Genomic DNA, 16,542 nt, shown 5'->3' on the forward strand with positions numbered 1-16,542 from the left:
GTCAATGGTGTATACTAAAAGACAATCCATACATTTCGTATCTTCCGTCTTTCAATATTTTGATCCGAATTCTTGCAAATAATCTTATAGAACAACACTTGTCAGCGTCAAAAATGTAATTACTTTTCAAAAACTGTTTGCAGATATGAAGACTCCAGCAAGGTAGCGACCACAGCCACTCAACCCTCGACAGTATAACAAACAAAAATCATGGGCAACAGCCGATCTCAGCATTCCCAGCAACCTGCGGGCAGGTCGCTGTGTCTGCTCTACCTTATCCGCCGATCCTGGAAGATCGTGTCGCTGACCGCCGCAGCAGCGGCATCGGCGCGAAGCCGCCGAGCGAAAGGCGCTGCCGACGATACCGACGACTGCGCTACCGATCTCTCCACGGCCTCGCGATGCAGCGGCTGCAAAGGCTGCGGTTACCATCAGGAGCTCAACTTCGACAGGTGAGGCGAACAGGTTTTCTGTTTTACCGACAGGCGGTGATGGGGAGAGTGATCGGTAACTTTGAGATCGGTTGGTATAGCAAGATCGGTGGAGTTTGAAGTTGCAGAGCGGTATCTCATTGTTCTAATCGACTAAGTAAAGTAGTTCTGGTTTATTATACAAACGAATCTTTCATAATTTTCAATTACGCTTAAAACTATTAAAAAACAAACTTCCGAGTTCGCCAAACCGATCACCAAACCGATCGCCTTCTCAATAACAAGAACGAAACCAAGTCAACGATATATTTTTTAAAAAAAACCGAACAAAAAAGCCATCCATCAGCACAAAAACCTGCCTCTATAAGAGTCACAGGCCTGTTAAGCTAATTCGATTATACACGGAGAGGAAGCGTGGAATCGATCGGCCCAGTCGTAATTCCATTCACGCAAGCTAAAAACGCATATATCAAGCGTACAAAATACACACACGCGACAGGCACGCGTCACCCGATCGCCTCTGGCTATATCGCATAACGTGCCAATCATAATTTTATCATTCCAACGTTCGCTACCGGAGGTTTCATCGAGAAATTCTTTTTGCGACTATTTCACGATTATTTTACGCTATCGAGGAACTGTTACGAGGCTGAATGCGATCGAGAGTGCGGTGTGACAAAAAAGTTTACGAACTCGTTAACGTTTTATCGTGTGGAATACTATTATGTTTTACTCGATGGATAGGATATTTTATTATACAGCTTCGATAAGGAGTATCTTGTAGAAACGCCCATACATCTTCGAAACTTCGTAAACGGATGTCCCCAATGCACTCGCCTAATATTCAAACGTACTCGAGGATAACCGAGCGAGCATTATATACGAGAATAACATTTTCAAAAAATAATTATTAAATATCGTCAGTCTAAAACCCTCCTTGAAATTCTCCTCACAAAACTCAACTCCACCCCATCGCTTCGCATTCCCACAAGCCTCCGAACAAATTCCACCTGCATATCCACCTAAAATCTACCACCACGTCCGCTCAATATGTATATAATCCCCAACCCAAGCACACGTACACACATACGTCACACACCATAGCCACTAAAACTCCTACCTCTGACGCATCGCATTATCCTCGACTACTACTACTACTACTGCTCTCTCGCTCCCCGGCACCTGCAGCCGCGCGCTCAGAGCCGCGCAAGGAGTCTCCGTACGGTACCTGCAGAACGACGCTGTCAGTCGCGCGTTCGCCGGCGCGCTCACAGGTGAAACCTCGCGCGCTCGCGCTCCGAGTCGATATTCGAAAAATTTTTCTCATCTCCCGTACCGAACCGAGTCTCACAGATCCGATAGTATAAAAGAAAGTATAAACGGCAAAAAGTGCTCGAGTGTCTGTATGTGAATATTATGGCGCTTTTAATCGCTCGCCGGGGAAAATCTCGGCCGCATTCCGCGCGCGCGCGCGCGCTTTTCTTCAGCGGCTGCAGCAGATTCTCTGAGACGTGAACAAAGTTTGCTTCTGACGTATCTTAGACGCGCGTAACTGGAGGAGAGACGAGTCGACGGGAAATTCTCAGGTATACTAGTAACTCACACTCTCGGCTCTTAAAGAGTATATGAATATTTCTAAGGCTTACTCTTAGCGGATATAGAAATCCGGAAGCCCGAAATCGGTTAATTATAATATAGAATAGCATCTATATCCATAAGGCTCGCAACAGTGGTATCATCAGGAGGAGGAGGAGGAGGAGGAGGAGGAAGAAGCAGTAGCTCGACTCCCCCGAGGCGTAAAGCGAGTGTATATTTCCCCTTGTAGGCGAGAATCGTTAAAAGCGCGGCGGCGGAAGGCTTTTTGCCGATGTTTCGCGCGCGTGCGCGAGAGAGAGAGAATATAAGTTTATGGGAGCGAGCACGCATGCGATCGCTCTGCCGAGACGGAGATCTTTCTTTCTCCGTATACGCGTATGTATATTATTCTGTGTGTGGACGAAAGTGCTTTTGAGGATACACGCTGTGGTGGACGTTGCTTGCGTGTGAGAGAGAGAATGCTTTTGTTTTCGGACATCAGTGTGCGGTTGGCCATGCGTTCTTGGAAGACGATTTGGCGAGGTTCAAAAAGCCGATAATCGAGATAAAACCAACCATATAGCCTCTCGAATAAGACGTGTAACTCTCGGAAAAGTCGCTCGCACTATAAGAGGCTCCCATGATCGAGCTGCACTGGTATACTCATCGGCGCAATTATACCTCAATTACAGAAATAACAGTTCCGATGCACGCCTCTCTACCTAATGGCATTCCGGCCGTCATATAAGCCCGCGGATCGACTATCCGAGAAGAAAGAGCGCAGCTCACCGGCATTGTTTACACGCCGTATCTACCATCTACATACATACGTACATAGATACAAAAATTAATGCTCCGGTGCGAGAGTTTCGCGCGTATTATATGGCGCTGCCTATGGGATTTCACTCCTTGGACGTCTATAATACGTTGCGATACGCTCCTTTTGGACGTAGCTTTCAGCCGTACGTCTGTATAACGATCGATAATAACAACAATAACGACGATCTCGAGCGGTATCCTCTAATTTACCGCTATACCTCCGCCGCGGCTCGTCGTGTGTAAAATCGTAAAGTTACGAGCGAACCGAATATTCGTTACAACTTAGTCTCGTCGTTTAAAATAAAAGTCTCCTTTTTTCCGTCTCTGCGAGAGGTTTTCACCGCGACGCTTCTCATGAGCGGCTCGGAATCGCAATGTAACCACCTCGTGGGACTCATACGCGCATGTGTCATATCTGCGCTCGCAGCTCCTGTGAGAAAGAAAAGCTCGCGTGGAAACGGACGTTAAGGTCTTTATAGTCGGGATTTTGCTTTGTTGGGATTAATAAACCGGAGCGATTTGTGTCGTCGTTCATTTGTGCCGCGCCGAGAGAAATTGCGCGAAATTATCGAAAGCGTCTACTCGTGCAGCGTATTAATATAATTACGAACCAAAGCTGTTTACTCGACGTCGATGAATCGCTAATCGTTCGATACCGCAATTTTCACTCGGGAAATTTCAACGCTCGCGGATTCTCACGAGCAGCTCCGCTTACGTCCGAAGCTCTTGCTTAGATATTAGAAAAACGCACGCGGCGTTGGAAAAAATTCCTGAGTTTCACTCGCGCGCGCTTGATTTCGTCGCCCCGGGGATAAAATCTCTAAACTTTCTTCCACTAAATAAAACTTGTCCGCAAACAAACGGACAAAAAATCGTAAAATCCTGTCGCCTGTACACACACACACACATGAGTGCATAGAAGCGAGAGAAAAAAAGAGCTCAGCACTCAACGCTCCACGGGGCTCTCGCCTTGGCTAATTATCTCCGTATCTCGGCATATCGGACTCGTAAAAGTGAAAAGCGCCTATCTAAAAAATAAAGCAGCGTAAACAACCGCTGGCTCTTGCATATGCATGTGTGCGTAAGGGCCACGTCGTTTTCACCCGAATTAAATCCAGTCAAATGTCCGGCGACGGCTAATTGCTCCAGAAGACGCAACTGCGTTGTATAGAGACGAGGTAAAAAGTAGAAACTCAATCGTAAAATTCCCGGCACATTTGGAGCGTGACACAGAGTCTTCGAAGAGAGACGACGCGACTCACACGCGACATCGGAGTCACGCTATGTGGAACTATTATCATGGGACACTGCGGCGAAAAAGAGTTTCTCTTGCCCAGTGGAAAAACGCGTAGAGTCTTTCCGGTTGGAGATAAGAGCTGCGTTTAATTATTGCTCGGGAATGTGAACGAATCGATCATTGCTTTATCGTGTTTTGGTTTACGTAAGCTTATTTTCGTTGTGATTCGCTGCGGAAACGCTGATACGTTGATTAATTGAAAAATTTAGCCGCGAGTGAAAACTGGAGGATTATGTTTTACAACGAGTTTTCACCTCGAATGATCGTAGCAAAGTAGACCGTGTAAAGTCGCATCGTCGACTCGATCCTTTGTCCGAAGCGGAATAATCGCGCGGACATTAAGCGATAAACTTATAACAAGATAAATAACGGCCGATTCGGCGCTAGACGCGCACACGTTTTCCCTGCCTATACACAGAACAAGAGAACTGCAGAGTTTCATTCCTTAATTGTGGTTAAACGCCGGTTAACGCTGCTATACCTCTATACACGCTGAGCATAAGCGATATCCCCTAATTACAGGCGTCTCTCCCTCTCACCTTTCTCGAGCCGATCGTTTATCGAAAATGATGAGGGATTTAGCCTGCCACGCGATAACCGGCGCTCATTCGATATTTTCTTAAATCATCAGCGCCGGAGAATACGCGAGATAGGGGCTCTCGTATCGAGTAGTGTATATGTACATATATCGAAGCCCCGCCATCTATCATTAAGGTATACAAGCCATAGTGTGTAGAGAAGCGAGATCGCGGAACTCGTTTTCGAGGTTAGCCGTTAATAAGCGATCGGGCGAAGCTTCCCCAGCGAATTAACTTTATTAACAAGGTGCGCGAGAGCAACTATAATGCGCGTACTTTGTTTGATCTGCGCGGAGCACGATGATCGTTTAGCGCTGCGAATTTTCCCTTTCGAGCGGGATAATTACCACGGGAGTCTTTTTGGCGGGAAACTTGAAATTTTAAAACGTTCGATGACAGGAATATTTGCTTTACGAGCAAGAGAGAGGAAAGCTGATGATCTCGTAGTTTTTGCACCGTTTTAGAGGCGCGCGTCGAACAATGCCTACTTTGAGGTTATGTTCGATTTCATCAGCGATCCACCGGCTCCTCGTAACCTGGATACGATTCTTGCTCGAAAAGCTACCTTTCAGCCCGAACAAAACCAATTTCCACCGAAGATTTCTCCGTTTCAGCTCGTCGGAATATACGCACACATCGGAAATAAGGTTGCCGTACTTCGCGCGCAATTAATGGGAAATAGTGGGTCAGGTTTTTTCGTTCGCTAGAAAGTCCCGCGGGTAATAGCTGCGTGTACAGATATACACCGAAGCTCCAATAGCGCCGTAAAATTTCCGCGACTAACATCGCGCGCGCAATTACACGAGCCAACGCCGCTGTGCTGCACATAACGTTTACTCGCTCCGTTAAATCGCACCTGCGCGAGAGCCTAATGTCGATCGGTTTTCGAACGAGGTGGACTTTTTCACACGTGTATTTGAATGGATGAATGAAAAATCCCATGCATACGCGAAGTTTTCCTCTCAATACCTACACCTCATATACATTGCATAAAATCATCATCATCGTATTCTTCCTGCCTAATTGCGCGCGCGTCTCTCTCTCTCTCTCTCTCTCTCTCTCTCTCTCTCTCTCTCGCGGAAGCAAAATTAAAAGTGCATACATCACCAGGGCTGGTGTGTGTGTATGGATTGAAGTTTCCGCGCAGAGTATAACGAACTCTCTAATTAAATCGTTATCGCTCGATTGCGGGGGCCTCGCGTGAGCACAACAAAACGCTCGCGATTCCCACGAGCTCTTCTTCTTCTTCTTCTTCGCGAGTGCGTATACGTGTCTCTCTTGCTTCCTTCGCTTTGCTATACACTGTAGAGTATAATATAGAGCTATAGTGTATATAAGTTGGTGATCGTGAGAGTCGGGAGCATCAAGCTCGTCATTTTAGAGTTGACTGTTTGCGTGCGTGCGCGGCTGATGTTCGTTTCGTTATTATTGTGCGATGTTGCTGCAGGAAGTGAAGATGATTGTGTAGTAGGCTGCGGTATTATGTTCGCTGGGATATATAGTTGAATTGCGAATTCGACGTGTCGAAAAGCATCGGTGTTATTATATGCTTAGGAGGAAGTTCGTTGCGAAGATACTAATGAGGAGACCTAACCATCGAAGGATGGTTCTTAACGTTGATATTCTAGTGACTACTGCAAAAAAAACCTTCTTCCTTAAAATTTACGATCGAAAGCAGCTCTAAATGAAATTTCTCGAAAAGAACAATGCCAAACAACTAAAACTAATGTTAAAAACAAAAACTTCAACTCTCACCGCAACCCTCACCGCCGCCATACCTATCCCTCTCGCTCATGTCAGCGTCCGTTACCCACACACATACACACGCACAATCCTCTCTGTCTCTCTCTCTCTCTCTCTATCTCTCCAGCGCTTCCGTGGCTCGTCGAAGCGCTGCGCCTAACTGTACACCCCTTCCATTTCTTCTTCTTCTTCTTCTTCTCCTCTAGCAGCACGTATTCTATGCATCGCGGCGCGAAAGAAGCCTCACATCCGTCTCGCGCAAAACAAACAGCAGCAGTATAAAGAAGGAAAGAGAAAAAGGGAAGCGACGGGGAATTCGAGCAACGCAACGAGAGAGAGAGAGAGAGAGATGCTGTTTTGCGCCAATAAACGTGCTCTAACGGTCACCTGCTGCATGCAGGTTTATTGCGCCGCGCGGCAGGGAGATTTCGATCGCGGAAAAATCGCTTTTCGATTTGCTCGTGTATTTACGTATATAGGATCGACGACGGGTATACACATCATCTCGCTTTAATATTCTCGCGCATCGGATACGCCGATGATTGATGCGCGCAACGTTGTAGCCGCTCGATGACGGAAACTCGTCGCGTAACATTGGGTATTCGAGATACTCGTTCGTATGCATTCTTTCTCGCTGATAAGAGACTCTATGAACCTGAAATACGACTCTTTCAACGAGGTGTGTATATGGAAAAAATAAGTTATTTCACCGATGATGCAAAACGGTTACACACCCGCCTCTTTGAATCGGGGCCGAAAAACAAGACTCGTCATCCGTCGACCTGGAAACGCCTCTATTCCTCGCATATCGACGGAAGCAAAAAGGAAGGAACTTTACCGCGCCTATGTGCTGTATATACTCTTCCTTTTCGTTTACGATATACACGAGGCTCTCTCTCTCTCTCTCTCTCGCTCGGAAACGATCCTAAAAGCGAGCAAATGAGAGAGACGCCGCTTGGAAATCCGGGGTAATTGTACTCCTGCTCATCGATGCCTGACGGGTAGTTTCATGTTGTATATAATACTCCAAGCTATCGGTTATATCTACATATTCCCGATAACGGATGCACCAAAAATCGAGGTCTAGGCGAAAGGAGGCCGGCGCGCGGTAATATTCGTCTGTCCATCTTGGCTGTATTCGCGTTCAAATTACAGGCTAAGTATGCAAACGAGGCTGGAGCTTCGGACAAAGAGTCTTTCCGTAATTTTATTTATTTATTTTTTTTTTTTTCGTCCTTTTGCAACCGACGCTGTTTTCGCTCGTTAAATTCTTCCAAAATCGCGAGTGGCCTGTAAATCACAGGAAATCTGAATAAACTCCGTTGAAGCAAAACCGAGAGCCCATCTCTCGCGCAATTACCGCCGCGAACAGCGACGTTTTTCGTCCGATAATAAGCTTCCTCTCTCCTCGCTGGCCGTAACTTAGAGAGTCTCTCTCTCTCTCTCTCTCTCTCTTGGGCTGCTACCGTACACACGCGGCGACCATCCGCGTTCGAAATTACGCGCGCTCGTAAACGGCGCGGCGCTGGTAATTTCGCGACTCTGGAGTTTTTATATACGCCGGGAAAAGAAAGCTGCTTCGAAAGCTCGTATAATACGGAGAGCTGTGTACAAGGGGACTGTAAAATTAAGAGCGCTCGCGCCCTTTCCCGTTTATTATTCGGCGATCGCACGAGGTATAACGTTTTACCGTATTTACCGTGTGGAATTTTCGAAAAAAAAATTGATAAATAACGAGTTTACATGCAAACACCAACATGTACAGCTCACGCAGTGCGCAGACCACGTGGTCTTTCCCACGGAAGTGAGTCCCTCGCGGCGACATCGCGACCAAAGAGAGGAATAGGGAGAACGATTAAGAAAGAGAGAGAGAGAGAGAGAAGCAAAGAGGAAGATCCCGCAGTTACATACACGCGTAAAACGTCGACGAGGTTGTGCGCGCGCGCGCATAGACCAGCTGCGGTACTCGCTTACAGCTATATGATCGGCTGTGCGGTTTCGTTTTTGCGCGCGAGGTGCAGCTGCGTGTTGCGCTTATAAATTTTTTCTTTTTTTTTTTTTGAAAAATCGCTATATAATATCGCAGGAATTTCGTGTCGCGATTGAAATCGCTGATTATAGGCCGGAAACGAATAGAAGGAGTCACTGACTTCTTATGCTAAGTAAACGGAGTATGACGATCCTCTCGATCTTGTTAAATTTCGTTCGAGCCTCGTTTCCGGAATCGATCGGAATTATCACTCAAAAAATTAAGAAGAATCACGCGTGTATCCCTTCGCGCAACGAGCTACTCTCGCACATACACATACATTCTCCATTGCGAGGCATTGACCTTAAGCGTCAGACTCTCTCGGCCGAGTCGCCCATACCTGCTGCCGAGGATGATGATGAGGACACGCTGTGCTGTGTACGTGTCTAGTCGCGCTCCTGGCTGTCCCCCCGCTCTCTGTGCGGGGTATACCGCTAGGCGCCAACGTGCACCTTGCTTTACGTTCCGTCTCTCTTTCGCTTCTTCTATACCGCGCGTGAGCGAGTAGATTCTCGCGACGCTCGTGTATGTGTGTGTGTGCGTGTGTGTGTCGTAGTGGAAGATGCATCGCACTCGCGGTTTTTGGCTGAGAAGATTTAACTGATTGTAAAAAAGGAAAAATTGTTTCAAAAAAATTAAAAATTTCTATCCCACAGCAGCAGCAGCAGCCCGCATGATGAATCAATTTCTCGCAAAGCCTGCAACGATCGCATACACCAGCGTAGTAATACGATGTAGGAAATGAGATTCCCTCGCTCGACCATAACGGCGCGCGGAAAATAATCGGACGGAACGCATATCGCAATAATAATTGGAACTCGATCCCCGAGACACGCGCGTACATCGAGTCCGCGCGCCTAATGCCATACGACTCGTCGTCTCTCTCTCTCTCTCTCTCTCTCTCTCTGTCTTGTGCTCAACTGGCATGAGATTATAGAGGAACCAGATACACGACCGTATGGTACACCGATGCGCAATTCTAGCTCCATTATCTACCTCGACGCGCGCGCGCGCGAGAGACGTCTGTATTATTCCCCGAGTTTTTTCCCTGTATAGCGAATTATTCCCGTCGTCCGTAATACACTTTCTGATGAAATAAAATTCTCTTTGCTCGATGCGTTGCGATAAAGGCTCTGTGTGTGTATATGTATTGAATTTTACGTCGATATAGCAGTTTCATTGTTTTCGCGTATGACAATGGACGATTGTTTTTTTCTCTCTTTCTTTCTTTGTGCGATTCTTCCGAGGCGCGTATGCTAATGATCGAGTCGATGCACGATTTGTGTATTTACATGTCGAACGTGAGTGTGAAAGAGAAGGTGTATTTCGGATTCGGAGAAGAATTATTTACGAGACGCGTAGAGCGTGAGGGAAATTAATCGAGGAGTCATACTACTATCGCAAAAGTTTGAATGGCGCAGGTCGTCCTGAATTTCAATTCGACGACAGCTTTGTTGATATTCAAATTTACCACATAATATTATAAAAATAAAGCAGTTCGATAAAGATCCACTTCTTCTTCATGTTTCAGCGAATCGGACATGGCGCCAAACGCTGAGGAAGATCTTCTGGTCTCGATGCCGCGAGGCGGAGCTCCGCATTCGGCCAAGGTATAATCGCACAACCTGCTATACTCCGCAGCCGAGCTCATTTCGGATTCCTACATACGTTTCCGCTGTAGATAGCCGCAACAGGATTTCGCGACGTGGCACTGCGAGCCTTTGAAATTTCCACATTCGTACCTCGTACGATATCTGCGATTCGTATTTCGCGCGTGTTTACGCTTCTGCCGATTATGAAAAAAAAAAAAAATCAAACGAACCTCAATATAGCGATCGACTATACACATCATCAGGAAAAAGCAGCGTCGCCGAGATCGTCGCTCCCGTCCTTGCGGTTCTTGGCACGGGAAGTTTTCGATTAGCATATCTCGAGAGAAGAGGGAGAGATAAGCACCTCGAGGCGCTCGCGCCTATGATTTTTTCCCCTCAAGGCGATTTAGGTCCTTGCACCTTCGGGCTCGAGAGTCGCGCACCGGCGACGTCAGCTGAGCCAAGACGTCTCACTTATTCGTGTATTTATATACGTGTACTCGCACACAAGGAAGTTGCACTTCCGCGAGAATCTATACCGGCTCGTCGCTGATAAGGGACTTGATAATCCTTGTTTTTTCAATCGCCAGGAGGAATTTTAACGAAGAACGACGTCTCTTTTTCGTTTCGAGCTATACGTTTGCAATAATAACGCGCGTAACTCTCTCGATCGCTCTATAAACACAAAGCCGTTCGTAAAGTATAACGTTGATTTAGTACCGATCCCGAACCGAACGATTTTAGCGCCGCGGATATAAAACGATATCCGTTTTACGGCGGAGAAAATTCGCGCATAACGCTTTCTCACAAATCTTGTACTTTTTTCCAAGACACACCCAACTACTTCTGTTTTGACACATATCGATTTCACCGCTCGATTTTTTCCACCGCTATAGATACGGATACAAGTGCCCGATGAAAGTGAGCGCGGTTTCACTCGATGATGAATTATGCTCCGGCTATTCTCATCTCTCCTTTTGTAGAAATCTGCGTATTCTATAACAGGCGCGCGCGCCTACATCGAAAGTTCTAGGCTTGTACGTATCGGGATACTAATTGCCGCTAATAATATACCGATCTACGCCGGCGCGACTTTCCACAAATCGACGCGCGGGAAATTTATACGCGTTATAAATATAAAAACACAGGCGCGAAGATCGAACTTTGCGCTCCGATTCCCGCGCGTTTTTTTTTCTTCGCGAAAATCGGTATTAAATAATAACAAACGCTGAAGAGAAGATCGGTATACACGTCAAGCCTTGAAATCGACAGTTTCGCGTGATAATAATAACAGCGTTTGGCGCCCAAGAAAAAAGTCTCCCCGGCAATTTTCGTGCGCTAATTGTCGACTAATAATGCCGGGGCAAATTGCTCTTAGGTATTGTGCGCCGCAGCTGGGGTGTGCATACGGTAAGTACAGCACACAACGTCATGAAATATTCATGCTCGCCGATGATGCGATTATATCGGTATTATACTATCGCGCGACTCGATCGAGGGATCGTCTCTCCGCACTCGCGGCTACTGCGCTTACGCCTGTCGGGATTAATTCGTCGAGGACGAGGTGTTTCTTTTCGACGTTTTTTAGACTGTCTTGCCTCAGGGGGGAGGACGTGTTCTTTGCGCTTGTTATCGTGACTCGGTATAATGCGACGATGGCTGGACGGCTATAGCGAGTGTCGGGATATTGTTTTGATTGAAAGTTTTCGATGCGGCGGATAAGGTATTCCTGATGCGTGTACTTGTGGTTTCTGATCTTTCGATACTTCTATATTTAAATCCAAAGTATACTCATGAATTGATGAATTGTGTTTCAGGAACGATTGAGGCCACCGACGTACAACCCGGAAGACTACGCGATAGCGCTTCGCCGCTGGGGCAGACGTGCCTTGGGCGGCCAACCGGACAATGGCCAGAACACTTTGCCCTCGACGTGTACCAGCTCCAGCTCTGGCTACGCATCGGCGACGGGTAATGGAGGAGGCGGCGGCGGTGGCGAGATGACCCTCAGACAGTTCACCTCCGTCAGCGAGCTGCTCAACAAACTGAAAGCCGATCTCAGGCTTGCGTTTCCTAGGTACCCGCGTGTTTTTGTTATTCAAATATATCCGTCCGAAACTTGTTTCTTTATATAGACTCCAATCGGAAACGTCACTGATTTACGGCTCGAACCGATTAACAGTACCGCGTGGTCGTAAAATCCCCGAAAATCTCCACACAAACATAACGAGCAAACTGGAACGTAACTTATAGACTCGACTAACGCGTTGACATTTCTCTCGTTTCCTCCGCCGCGCGATATCGGAAGCTTTCTCTCCGGAGGCGCGTCCCGGCAAGTGGCACACGTATGTGTAATCGTATAAAGAAGCGCATCTTCGAGACTGCACCGTTACGGATTAGCCGATTGGGACGAGTCTCTCGGGTCGACGAACTTCGTTAAGAGAGGACCGCGCTTTTATTATCTCATTACGGTTTCTCGCGTGCACGAATATTTTTTCGACTTTATTTCTCGACGTCGAGAGCTCGTGAAAATAAGGTGGAAGCGCGAGAAATTTCTAATTGTCACCGGAAAAAAAAGAGAGATAGGAAGATGACTCGTAAAATGCGTTTACAAGCGTTCTGTTTGCATTTCCGAGAAGTGCCATCTGTGCAAATGGTTTCACGGATTTCTCTTCTGACGAATTCGTCCCGGCTTTTCACGGGAAGTGATCCTTTGTGCGCGTTATGCATCAAAGTAAAACCTCGCCGAGGATCCCTTATTCCGGTAGAAAATCGCGTGACACTTGTTCTTGAGGACGTTTTCTCATGGAGAACGCGTTTATAATTTCAGTTTTAAAGCTTTAACATTATTATTATCTCTTTACAGTTTCGTGCAGGAGTTCTGCTCGCCGCCAGCCGAGGGAATCTCCCTACTCCTGGAAACGCTTCGCGGAGTACAGTTATCCCAATCGGCGCCACCCTCGGCAACGGGTCCACAAACGCGCAGACCACGAGCCCGACGGGCTGCCCTCGACGAGCTCGGTTGCGTCGAGTGTCTAGCCGTCTGTACCGAGCGATGTCCCGACGCTCCGAGAATCTTGGCTCAGGCTCATCCTGGTCTGCTAGCCTTGGCAGTCTGTCTCACCAGTAGCCTCAACCGGTCGAGAGTTCTCGCGCTTCAGGTCGGTATTAAAATGCATAAAATTACGCATAAATCTTATCGCGCACGACTTCATTACGCTGTTCTGTTCAGCGTCGACACATGAGAACGTGTACTGTACATACGCATTGTGCACGTGCGGTCTGGTGTATGCTGTAAATCAAACGCGCGCACGACATCCACGCATTACTCGTCGTTGTCCCATTGTGGATCCAGAAATACAGTTGTTCCGATCATTGTGCTCGTCCGTTGGTTATACAGAACTAATGAGCTGCATTTCGCTCGAGTCAGCTAATGTAACGACCATTCATTTTCCCGACGTTTCTTGGTCACAGAACAGATGAGGCTGTACGGCGCTCCAGGCGGGTATTTTACTAGATGATCAGCTCGAGAGCCAGCCGCAAAAGTGTCGATCTACTTGCGAGTATATAGTAAAAATTCAGCCCTGCGCTCGTATATAATATATAAGTCTGTATCTCGAGCGCGTATCGTAATTAGAGGCTGCACTAATCGTGCACTAATATCAGCGGTATCTTGACTTTCTATCAACCTTGGCCTCGTAAGACTTTCGCGCTATGAACTTGCAAGCCCAGTTGCGAGTATCTATGTTCAATAACGCGTAAAATATTTAAAAAGCGTTAATTAAGCGCGCAGGTACAAGAACCAATCGAGAGAGCAATTAGAAAAACAATAATACTTAAACATCTCTCGAACGCCGGTCTATCGCTCGCTCACTCGCGAGCACAGCTGACAGACCGTTATTATCCCGCTTCTCTCTCTTCCTCGCAACGTGTTCTTCCTCCTCCTCCCCCCACCACTCGACGAAATCGCGAAGAGCCGATGATGCGGGAATTCCCGAGGCACAATTCCTCCCGTGTCCCATTCGCGTCGAGTCACTGCGCAGAAGTGTATAGGTACCTACGCATTTCTTTCTACACTGTGATCACAACAACATGGGATTTCTGACCTGGCGGCTGCTGCTGCTGCTACTGCTCCTCGTTGTCGCCACTCATGCAGGCAAGTGCTTTCATTATACTTCTATATCTGTCTTACACACGCGCGAGTTCATTTCGACTGTACAGTTATATAGCGAGGAGAATTTTACTGCTGATTGTCTCGGAGTGACTCGGTCAGTCGTGTGTGCTCCTCTCGACCGTTAGACCTTATAGTGATACGCGTTTCTATGAAAGTATATATTTTCGATTTTTCAGAAGAGCAGCCACCAGCGGACTGCGGGCGCTTCTTGAATTTCAAGTACTTCGTGGGCAACCGAACGGAGTTGGACGATTACCCCTGGCTCGCTTTACTGGAGTACGACACGCGTGAGTATATAATATTGAGTGTAAACACACTCCCACTTGTCGCAGCTGTCAAAAATCGTGCAGACACAGCTCGATTATCTAATCGAACGTCGCGCTAATTGACAGCTGCGACAGGTGCCGCCCCCTGCGATTGACACAGATCGATAATTGTGTATCACCGCCACAGCGAGGGGTATGCTGCCCGCGTGTGGAGGCGTGTTGCTGTCCAGCCGATACGTCCTGACGGCGGGTCACTGCGCGGCGAACCTCGGAGCCAACTGGACCTTGAGCGGAGTTCGCCTCGGCGAGTACGACATCTCGACGCCGCTGGATTGTCTGCCGGACGGCGACGCCAGCAACAGCTCGACCTGCATCCCGGAGCATCGCAGTTATGCCATAGAGCGGCGCATAGTGCACGAGAAGTACAGCCGGGATAGTACAGGCCGGGGTCACGATTTGGCACTGCTGAGGCTGGCCGAAGACGTGGTCTTCAGTGAATTCGTTAGACCTATATGCCTGCCCACAAGGTCTGCCCAGCCGCAGAGATTCCAGGTCGCTGGTTGGGGAAAGTTGGCGGGTAGACGTGGGACCAACTTCAAGCTGATGTCGTACATCACTCTGGCCAATGGAACGACTTGTAGGAATAACTACACCGGGGAGAAGGTGTTCATGGCAGAAGATCAGTTCTGCGCCGGTGGGAAGAAGGAAGAGGAGGTTTGCATCGCAGATTCGGGTGGACCGATGATGGGCGTCGAGAAGATGGCTGATGGGAGTTACAGAATGGCGGTGTTTGGCTTGCTCACCACCGACTCCAAGTTCTGCGATGTTCCGGGTTGGCCTGGGATCTTCGTCGATGTACTAACCTACAGGGACTGGATTCTGAGGAATATGAAGCTGTGATGGGGAGGGTAAATCAATCGAATCCTGCGGCTGTTACGTCTCGACTGACGGCGAACGTAAAATAGCATATTTATTGACAGATCTTCTTTAGATATAGTACACCGATTACATTAATGCACGTACGCGTAAAAAAGTAATGTACGCATTTTACACTTAAAACTATTGTGATAAATAAATGAAATATATACATCAACCAATGTGTACATAATATACCTTGTGTAAATAAAATTTAAAACATATATCAACGAACGCAATGCTCGAAAACACGAATGTACCTTTCTAACTTCTTTCCCTTGACCTTGCGCATACAGTACGCCAAAAGAAACTCGAAGGCCAAAACGAAGCACGAAATAGAGTTTCCTATTATCAGTATCAATGTCATTTTCGAGTTCAGTTGGGCCTTGTCGTTCTTCGAAAAATTCTCCAATAGCATCATTTTGTTCCGTACCGAATATGCATCGTCGTAATAATGAAGAGGCGTTTCGTTTACAAAGTTCTTGTAGATGTATGTGAAGTTTCTCAAAGTACTGTGATACCAGTTGTTCATGAGACCAGAGTCGACAAAAATGCGCATGATTCTATTGAACTGGTAAACGTATGGCGACGTCTTGGTCATTATCATGGCTGCCCAACATGGCTGAACTATCGCCTCCTCCACGAAGCTTATGATCCAGCCTCGGTCCTTGTTCCCGTAGCTACCTGTTACCAGACGTCCCAAATTACTGTCTACCTGTATGAATCGAGGACAAGTCATTTAATATGTATAATTCACGCAAAGTTTAATTCGTTATCTGACCTCACATCCGTTGACACTTTTCTGGTTGATGAGCATCGCGATACATTCTGCCCCGTTCTCTTCCGATTCTATGGTCGTCGATTCTCGTAGCAACTGCTTCAGAGCTACATTATCGTGCGACGGTATGACCTTCTTGGAGTCTTGCGTGATAGATGGCACGATCCCAGCGTTGAGTACGTCCTGAAGACTCGTAAGCTCGGGGAAAAGGTCTTGCCAAAGATAGATGTCCAAAAGCTGTTCAAGAATGTTGACCGACAAAGCCGAAGAGATGACGAACAAACTGACGAAGACTATCTTCTCGTAGCACTTGCGATAGTTTACCGAAGTTGGACTACCCACGAG

The 16,542-nt window shown here is 47.3% G+C and overlaps 2 protein-coding genes across 7 annotated transcripts in view; both read left to right on the top strand.

Moving 5' to 3' along the window:
- LOC100123986 overlaps positions 1-16,542 on the top strand; it is a 35,616-nt gene that overhangs the window by 7,194 nt on the left and 11,880 nt on the right. For 5 of the 6 annotated variants that reach the window (XM_032596981.1, XM_031922179.2, XM_031922183.2 and 2 more), the window contains 4 exons: positions 144-452; positions 10,004-10,082; positions 11,882-12,141; positions 12,931-13,225. In XM_032596981.1, the coding sequence (XP_032452872.1) occupies positions 211-452; positions 10,004-10,082; positions 11,882-12,141; positions 12,931-13,225 (876 nt within the window). In that variant the 5' untranslated portion in view covers positions 144-210. Of the gene's footprint in view, positions 1-143; positions 453-1,659; positions 2,018-10,003; positions 10,083-11,881; positions 12,142-12,930; positions 13,226-16,542 lie in introns of those variants that run through there. The other variant, XM_008204894.4, reaches the window with a different exon arrangement.
- On the top strand, positions 13,961-15,653 carry LOC103315515 (serine protease easter). The gene is made up of 3 exons (XM_008204887.4): positions 13,961-14,220; positions 14,415-14,525; positions 14,692-15,653. The coding sequence occupies exons 1-3, from the start codon at positions 14,157-14,159 to the stop codon at positions 15,402-15,404; spliced, it is 888 nt and encodes a 295-aa protein (XP_008203109.1). The 5' UTR covers positions 13,961-14,156; the 3' UTR covers positions 15,405-15,653.

This window comes from Nasonia vitripennis, chromosome 1 (genome assembly GCF_009193385.2).
Source record: "Nasonia vitripennis strain AsymCx chromosome 1, Nvit_psr_1.1, whole genome shotgun sequence".
Classification (NCBI taxonomy): Eukaryota; Metazoa; Arthropoda; class Insecta; order Hymenoptera; family Pteromalidae; genus Nasonia; species Nasonia vitripennis.

What these genes read in the sequence shown, in the direction of transcription:
- LOC103315515 (XM_008204887.4), top strand. Translation starts at nt 14,157, where the DNA reads ATGGGATTTCTGACCTGGCGGCTGCTGCTGCTGCTACTGCTCCTCGTT. An exon ending in CGTTGTCGCCACTCATGCAG is followed by an intron (nt 14,221 to 14,414) that starts GCAAGTGCTTTC and finishes TCGATTTTTCAG; the next exon opens with AAGAGCAGCCACCAGCGGAC. An exon ending in TTTACTGGAGTACGACACGC is followed by an intron (nt 14,526 to 14,691) that starts GTGAGTATATAA and finishes TCACCGCCACAG; the next exon opens with CGAGGGGTATGCTGCCCGCG.